The 9,159-nt window shown below is 30.2% G+C and overlaps 1 protein-coding gene across 1 annotated transcript; it reads left to right on the plus strand.

Moving 5' to 3' along the window:
- The first annotated feature begins 4,404 nt into the window (after positions 1-4,404).
- LOC139861936 (uncharacterized) lies at positions 4,405-8,585 on the plus strand. The gene is made up of 10 exons (XM_071850458.1): positions 4,405-4,605; positions 4,727-4,755; positions 4,869-4,918; positions 5,337-5,402; positions 5,512-5,552; positions 5,672-5,808; positions 6,453-6,543; positions 7,144-7,215; positions 7,876-7,991; positions 8,321-8,585. The coding sequence occupies exons 1-10, from the start codon at positions 4,544-4,546 to the stop codon at positions 8,440-8,442; spliced, it is 786 nt and encodes a 261-aa protein (XP_071706559.1). The 5' UTR covers positions 4,405-4,543; the 3' UTR covers positions 8,443-8,585.
- Positions 8,586-9,159: the final 574 nt, after the last annotated feature.

Genomic DNA, 9,159 nt, shown 5'->3' on the forward strand with positions numbered 1-9,159 from the left:
AGTTTTTTTTTGATTAATTTAGTCAAACCACAACTAAATCAAGTGTGATTAGATCAACACCTAGAGCTATTATTCACCACCTGGGTGATTTGGACTGAGAGAGAATCGGAGGAGCTCACTAGATCTGAATGTGTGTAACAAATGAGAGGCTTAACCTAAAATGAAGAGCATAAGACTTTATATACCCCTGCTGTTGACTCACCCATACGATTCATTCATCACACGTATGAGTTGGCTTCATTAGCCGTACGGGTGATCACTCACTCGTGTCTTCTCATTTAGGTTGTAATTGTGACTTAGCTCAGCATCAACCGTGCGTATGAGCCTGTCAGTCGTACTAGTGAGGCTTCACTCGTACGTCTGACTAAGTCTAACATAGTCAAACATCTAAATCTCGTTCCTGCAGTTCCTGTAACCACATACAAACACGGATAGGATAATAACGAGCAATCATGGTGGCCTGTAAACTGTTGTACCTGTAATGGACGTGGGTAGATGTCTAGGGACTTGCATAAAATGCATCAACAGAAGGTGTGAGTTGTAAGGAAACGAAGGAGGTGAATTTATAAGAAAATCTCCGACAGAACAATTAAAATGGACGATCGCATTTAAAGCGGATCCTAATTCCCTTGATTACCGGAGAGCCAAATCTTATTAAGAAGATTTTCCTCAAATCCCTTGAAATCTGGGAATCAATCATATCTACGTCAAATGATAAGATGAATCTACACTTACTCATTTCACTTTTCTATGTTAGCTTCATTCGTACTCTTCATATAAATGGATTGTTTATCCAAATTATTCGCTGATGATAAAACTCTAATTTTCAGCCCGTATGCATAATGAAAACATACTTATTATCATTCACAACCTTTCCACTCAAATTTCGGGATGAAATTTCTTTAACGGGTAGGTACTGTGACAACCCGAAAATTTCCAACCAAATTTAAACTTTAATCTTTATATGTTTCCGACACGATAAGCAATATTTGTTAAGTTAAATTGCAAGAATTTTAAACTATGTTCATACATTCATTCAACCTCGACCAAGTTCCAACGATTCACGAACCATTAAACGAATATGATTATATATGTATATGTGTATATATATATTATAACTTGAAACGTAAACAAAATATTAGATTAAATACTTTATATGATTGTATCTGTTTCAAAATGTTTATCAATGGAATTAGAAGATAAGATCAAATGATTGAATTATCAGATATATTGAATTATGATTACAAGTCTCTGTTGAAAGGCCCACGTTGATTTGAGAAATCTTTCCATTTTAATAATATTCGGAAAATGGTAAAGTGATTTATAAATAAGAATAAATTGTCAATCATTGAGAACTAGAAAAAGGATAGTGGAAGATTGAATCTCATAAAGACTCGATTGATCTATTTAGTTTCCAACGTACAAAAACGTTTTCAGTTTAAAAAGAACTTTATTATTAAAACGTATATAACTTTTATAAATATCTAGAACCACTTTTGACAACTCATTACTTAACTAGTATGATAAAGATAACGATATTTATATTTATATTTTATTTTATTAAATATATATAACGATTTAAATTAATATTATATATATTTATACGCGTATTATACGTACATAGTTTTATACTTTTACAATACTTAAACTTTACCTTTATTTTATTTTTACTTTACTTTAACTTTAATAATTCACTTTAATAATTCATACTTTAATAATTCACTTTAATAATTCATACTTTAATAATTCACTTTAATAATTCACTTTAATAATTCACTTTAATAATTCATACTTTAATAATTCACTTTAATAATTCAAAAATCTATTATAAATAGAATTCAATAGGTTTCATTATTTCATAGAAACTTGAAAATATTTTTCTCTAAACTCTCTCAATCGATTTACATATATATATTTACTCCGTATTATTTCAAGATATTATTAGTATACATAAAATATTACGACGGAGTGCTGTCCGAGTGATTTCGAAATTGTTTTTCGAGTAGGATAGGATTAAGGAAATTATGGGTTATAGCTATGGAGGTGATTGAGTATGGTTCATGGGTATGCTCATGAGGTCAATATAGTGTTTATCATTTCCGTTGCGTCTACGTACCTTTCTACAATATTGAATCTCAATATTGATACGTGAGTACTCATAATTTAACTTTTACATACTAATAGTGTATCCCTGACTAGTGCTCGAGTATTTAGGATTATGCATGCTTGTACTTTTGATATTGCCCTTAGACAGGTTAGGTTGAATATTGAATTAGTTACACTTGCGGTTGAGATAAGGTATAAGATATGCATGTCTTTGGAAAGCTAGCGAAAAATTAAGAACTTTTCCTTTAGATATCGAATGGTTTCGATGAACGGATTAGAAGTTATAATCAATTGAATTTTCGATATTTTTATTAAAAATGATTATTATTATCGTCGTTTTTATCGTCGTTCTAGTTTTATCTTATTATTATCATTATTATTATCTTTATCAATAAAAGGGATTTATCATTAAAAATTGTTATTTTTTTTATTATTACTATCGTTATTATCGTTAAAGTTATAATTAGTATTATTATTATTATCCAATTATTATTATTATTATTATTATTATTATTATTATTAGTATTATTATTATTATTATTATTATTATTATTATTATTATTATTATTATTATTATTATTATTATTATTATTATTATTATCATTATTAATATATATATCATTATTTAAAAATGGTTATTGTTATTGTTATTATTATTATTACTATATTTTCATTAAGATAATTATTAGTATTATCGTTAATAATGTTATAGTAACTATCATTATTAATATTAGTGTAATTAAAACAAATATTTGTAACACCTAATTATTTTGATTACTATTATTATTATTATTATGAACACGATATAAAAGACGATTAAAAACTATTAAACGAAACGATTAGGAAGTAATGAGTAAGAGTATCATGATGAAATTAAATATTATAAGATATTGATTTAGATAAAATTATCGTTCTTATTATTTTTATCATTACTATTATTATTAAAAGTATCGTTAGTATTAAAACTATCATTTTAATAAAAATTATCATTTTAATAGAAATGTCATTGTTACTATAAAATATCATTATTATTTTTATTTTAAATAGAATTATTATTTTAAAGATAATATTAAAAATTATCGTAAATATTAAAGTTATCATAATTAGAATTATCGTTTTATCATAATGTTATCTTAGTAATTATAAATATTGATATTTTTATAATAATTATTATTATTACAAAATAATATAACTTTTACTTACTATCATTATAGATATTATTTTATCAAATAAATATGTGATACAAACATATTTTACTACGTGTAATAACTTACTTTAATAATACCTATCATATTATCTTTATGATTTTAAATGAACCCTATAAATTTTATTACTTAATATATATAAAAGTATATTTTATTGCATAAATTTAATATAAAATTTTATTTATTAATAAATAAATTATATTATTACTCTAATAAATCTTTTAAAAATATTTAAAAATATAAAACGACGATATTTAAACTATATATTAATCATGTATAGATTTTTGGAAATTATTTTGAGTCAAATTTACTTTTGTTGACTTTTGCATATTAGTCTCGAGCATTAGGATTGTGATACACTATGACTTGACCTAATTTGTTAGACAAAAATCCCTGTTTTAATTGCAGTAGAATGTTTCTTTTATGTTATTTGGGGTTACAATTTATGTTGTTTTTGTTGAATGGATATTATTAATATTAAATTGCATCTTAATTAGTAACTACTACTAGTTATATGCGTTGTACTCGTAACTATTTGGGCTACGATCTATGTTATTATTTTTTATTCTTTTAGTACTAAGTTCTTCAATGATTTGTTCATCATAGTTAAAATAATAGAAACATACAAATTTACCCTCACCTGCATTATACATGTGAGGGGTTAACCCTTAAATTTTAACTAGAGTTAGGTTGGAGTGCCAACCATCACGATAGTTAAGCAAAGGTGAGGAATCAACCAGAGGCGAAACTAAGATTTTTTTCACTGGGGGTAAATTTTTTTTTTTAAACCATAGCAATTTTTTTGGACAAAATTTAAAGATTTTGAGGTAAAAATTGAAGATTTTGGGGCAAAATTTGAAGAATTTGGAGCAAAAGTTAGAGAATTTGAGGCAAAATTTGAAGATTTTGGAGCAAAACATGTAAGTTTGGGGGAAAAAAAATCTACCGAGTCAAAGTCGAAAAACCCAAAATTAAGTCGAAAAATCCAAAATTTTTACACTCAAATTTTTTTTTACTGGGATCAGCCGCCCCCGTCACCACACTTTCGCCCCCGGGTATCAACTATGCAAACAAATAAGTTTAAGTGTTACGATGGAAATGTCAACTATCTGTAATTAACTCCTTTTCCTTTTTCTTTTCCGGCTTGCATCAAGCCGTGGTCGTCGTCCGCAACCATTGTCGGTGTCACAAGACCTAAATACGAAAACAACATCAAGCGACAGCAAACCGAAATGGGTTACAACAAGTCCAGGAAGTACAAAGCTCAATCCAGTCGAACACCTCAACCAAATTGGTACTTCCAGTTCCACTCACTACTTTTTTAATTTCTTTATAATTTCATTAAAATTAATTAAATTAAAATTCATTCCGTTTCCCACATATACTCTTCATCATAATCTTACTTTTTTCTCCAGTGAAGATGAATCTCTTCCTGCTCATCCAGGTAACCTTTTTTTAGCCTTATTAGTATTTATTTATTTACATTTATTATTTATTATTAATATTATGTTAAAAAGAATATTTTCTTTATGTATTTCTTAATTCTTAATGATACAGAATCCGAAGAAGACTCACCAGTTGTATCTAAAATTCAGCTAGCCATGTGGGTATGTTTGTTACTTAATGTCACTAATTATAAACCCTTCTGTTTGATGTTGTTTTTACTAAAAACTTTTTAGTATAGATAACATCAAAGAAAAATGTAACATGCTTTCACCTATATTCCGTTATAATTCAAGGTCGATTTTATAGTTGTATTGTATTTCGTGCAATGGTGAGTAAGGTCTTTTCATTGAACGGTAAAATATGAAAGTTAGTTGGGTTTTTGTGCAATTTTGCAAGATACAGGTGCAGGAAAAATGCAAGTATGATACATACAATATTAATTAGTGATTAAGTTGTGTACAATGGAGATAAATAATGAAAAGTTCATAGATGAAAATCACCATACTTTGAGTTTAGTAGTTGAAGTCTTGAAGAGATATTTATTAAGTTTAATGCTGATGACTTTTTGTGTTGATTTAGGATTTCGGGCAGTGTGATGTTAAAAGATGTACAGGACGCAAACTTGCTAGATTCGGATTGTTGAAAGTAAGTGTTGCAGTAGGATGTTTTAGTTTAATGCTTTGTTTTTATATAACACTGACACTGTTATCTTGACGATATAATTTGTGTTTGATGTTTGAACGGTTTTATGCAGGAGCTTCGGGTAGGAAATGGGTTTGGGGGTATTGCTTTAAGGTACCCAAGCTTTATCTCTAGCTCAAAGTTTTATGCAGCAACTAGTAATTAAACATTAAACATGTACAAAATTTTAGGGTGTGTTATGTATCTGTATTGATGCATTTTGGTTGTTACAGTCCTGTTGGACAGCAGTGCATTTCAAGGGAAGATTCAGACCTGATTACAAGGAAAGGGTTGGCGGTAGTAGATTGTTCTTGGGCACGTTTGGATGATGTACCTTTTACGAAGCTACGATGTGCTGCTCCCCGTCTGTGTAAGAATTTCAAACTGTATCTTTTCAAAATGCTGTTTTAAGTGAAGTTGAGAACAAAAAATTAGGGCTTGCTGTGAATGTGACACAATTGATCAATCCTAAATCAGATGCTAAAATCTAATTTAGGAATTGAGTGCAATGAGGGGTGGATGGTGGTGTTGATAATGTTTTTGGAACTTATGATCGTCTTTTACTTAGATTCAAGTGATCAATCACCATGTCCCGGTCTTGATTGCATTACCTTGGCTCGATTATGATTGATACTTGGGCGTAGTCACAAGTAAATCACAAAGACCAGAGCAATTGCACAAAAGCAACAACCTAAAATGAGAGGCCAAACTCCCTATTTATAGGTTTAGGATATTCGCGGAGTTAATGCTCGCGCAAAGGTAGCAGATCCACAATGTTTATGCGGGACATCTTCGCAATCTCAATTTATGCGGGCATCCGCAGTGCTATAGCGCATTACGCAATTGCTTGTTTATCTCCGCGGTTCTATTTGCACTTGTATTTGAATTGCCTTTTGCTCTTAAAATATACATATATATGCCTATATATATGATCAATAATAACTAATGCATACAGGTTCAATGTGTTTGTTGATGTCATATTTCTTGTAAATTGATAGATTTGTTTGTATACAGTACCATGGTTAGTGGCTGCAAATCCAGTAAATTACGGTCGACCATGCGAGCTATCTTGTGTTGAGGCGCTATCTGCAGGTTTAATTATATGGTAACTACCCCTACCTCTTTCTATTTTTGTACAATATCCATTACCATGGTTAAACATTAACATGGGTTGTAGTCACATTTCATAGATAGGGAAATGATTCACGATTCAAAGTGCTCTTTATCAGGTAACCTAAAAATAGAATAAGTTAACCCCGCTGAATTTACTTTATCCCCAATCTTTTAGTTATGTGTACTAAAAGGTTTATATCTCATTAACACTTTAAATTCTTCAAGAAAATAAGAGAACGGAAGAGGGATAATAAAGAAATTGGTTATACTTTAAGAGACTTTAGTTCCAAGAAAGCGTTAAAGTTGGAATGATTACTCTTAATTGTGAATGTTAGCCGCCACTAAGAACATCAAGAAAGTGTTTATGTCTTATGATATGTTCACAACACATTCTTACCATATTGACTCTTATGGGGAACAAATTTTTCACCAACAATCATTTCCTATACCATTTGAAAGACATGGTTTACAATGTGTATTTCTGATGTTAGCTGTAAAAAAGTTATGTATCAACTAATTACCATGTTTTTTGTTATAATTTATTCATTTGTATATTTTAATTGATTTATATTTCGATGCTTGTTTCTGACAGTGGCGAGGTAGAAAATGGTGAGTTGTTGCTAAGCAAGTTCAAGTGGGGCCATGCTTTCTTGTCTCTCAACAGGTATTTTAGTACATTCGGTACCCAATTTTTAGGTTATCGATGCTACGTTTTTGTTTTCAGATGCTTTAATCGATCTCATTAGCCAAGTAATATTGTACTTGCCACATGCTTTGAGAATAAGCATTACACTTGAGAATGTATATAATATGCAACTAAATCAGTATATAGGCTAACAGGTTACCGTAGACATGAAGAATGAGGAATTTTAACTTATTCTAAATTCACTGCTCTTTCGTGGTTTTTACTAACATACTGGTTAATTACTATAATGCCACGCTAGCAAGTTGAGTTGTAGATTGATTTCACAACAAAGAACATGAAATATATGTAACTCATTTATTAGACTTATGTTCAATAGAAACATGAACTTTGTGAGTATGGAAGATGTGGTGTTGTGTTATTTGTTGTGTTATGAGGTTTTTCCCGTCTGGTTAGCTAGGAGGGCAAGTATTTACAACTCTGATGTATGTGGCCTATACGAAACAGTCCGTGACCGTTAACCCAAATCTTCCCTGTCCACCCCAAGATTTGAACTATGCTATCTCTCGCAAGGAGTTCAGGCTCCCAACCATTGGGTTATCTTGGGATGGTTTGTGTTATTATATCTGGTTGAAGATGATATTTGTTACCATTTGATGTTGATGATGTCTCACAATGCAGGGAACTTTTGAAGGCATATTCCAAGTGCGAGAACAGTGCTGAGATTATCGCTGTCCAAAATTCCTGGCTATCTGAGCAAAGTTCTAATATTCCCAAAGTTTTGCCAAAAGGAGGAGGTATTCTCTACAGTTTCAGCTAGCATTGGCATGGTGACGAGAAACTGTGACAACTAGACTCAAATAATCAATCAATTTCTCTTCTTATACATATTACATCATTGAAAATAAATGTTTCCCTCTGCAAGCCTGTGCAGTCAATTGTTTTGTATTCATTTGTAAAAAGAAAATTTATTTTAGAACATGCCTAATGAAAACTGTATTTGTGATTAATAAATTTTGTTACTTTCAATAAATTGATTTAACATATAGTCAAACCAAGTGCGTGCTTTGTAATCTTCATGGTCAATTTACTCTATATGCTGACTCTTGGTCTTTTGTTTATACAGAAGTAGACAATGCAGACGATAGTGTAGATGAAAGATCGGATGATTCTGATGATGGACTTCCACCACTTGAACGAAATCTAAACCATATCACTTTAGAAGGCAGTGATACTGAAAGTGAGTAGTGTCAGTTGTAGTAGTTTTACCTTTGAGATCACTTAAAATATAGTTTTATTAGCTTATATTATGTTTTATAGATGGATGAATAGAACAACCACTAATGTTATTACATTGCTTAAAACTACAAAGTGTGCAACTTTTTGTTTATCCTCAAAACTTTCTTGCAAATTCCTTTCAGCATTTTAATTAATGTTTTCAATTCTTGAACCTAAGGTCAGTTTGTTCAAATATAGAAGGGTTTAATATGTCCGTTCTGCAAACCAGTGACCCAAAATCCCAAATGTCTATACTTTTTGCATGCGTAATACACAAATATACTGATACATCTTAGGCACAACTTCACAGATTGTAGCTGAAGACTACTGTAACACCATATACTACACGTCGTTAGATTAGTGTCAAACTCTGAGTTGGACAGATTAGTGTCAAAATTTGAGTTAGACAAATTTCAGGCACGTAACACCTGTTAGACTACAAATAACTCTGATTGTGAAGTTGAATCAATTGATACACTTTTTGATGAAAAAATGATTTTCTAACTGTGACGTTGCAATTAAATTAAAAAGTGGTGAGTGTTAAATTTGAGTAAGTGAAAGATTTTGGATGGTGTGGTAATATATGATTGGAAGTTGAGTATAAAATAAATATATTTATAATATAAAATTTTTGTGCACTCTGATTGGCTGAAAAAAATTGACGCTCACATTTTTTCCTTTAGCAGT

This window comes from Rutidosis leptorrhynchoides, chromosome 8 (assembly GCF_046630445.1).
Source record: "Rutidosis leptorrhynchoides isolate AG116_Rl617_1_P2 chromosome 8, CSIRO_AGI_Rlap_v1, whole genome shotgun sequence".
NCBI lineage: Eukaryota > Viridiplantae > Streptophyta > Magnoliopsida > Asterales > Asteraceae > Rutidosis > Rutidosis leptorrhynchoides.

What these genes read in the sequence shown, in the direction of transcription:
- LOC139861936 (XM_071850458.1), top strand. Translation starts at nt 4,544, where the DNA reads ATGGGTTACAACAAGTCCAGGAAGTACAAAGCTCAATCCAGTCGAACA. An exon ending in ATCTCTTCCTGCTCATCCAG is followed by an intron (nt 4,756 to 4,868) that starts GTAACCTTTTTT and finishes TTAATGATACAG; the next exon opens with AATCCGAAGAAGACTCACCA. An exon ending in AAATTCAGCTAGCCATGTGG is followed by an intron (nt 4,919 to 5,336) that starts GTATGTTTGTTA and finishes GTGTTGATTTAG; the next exon opens with GATTTCGGGCAGTGTGATGT.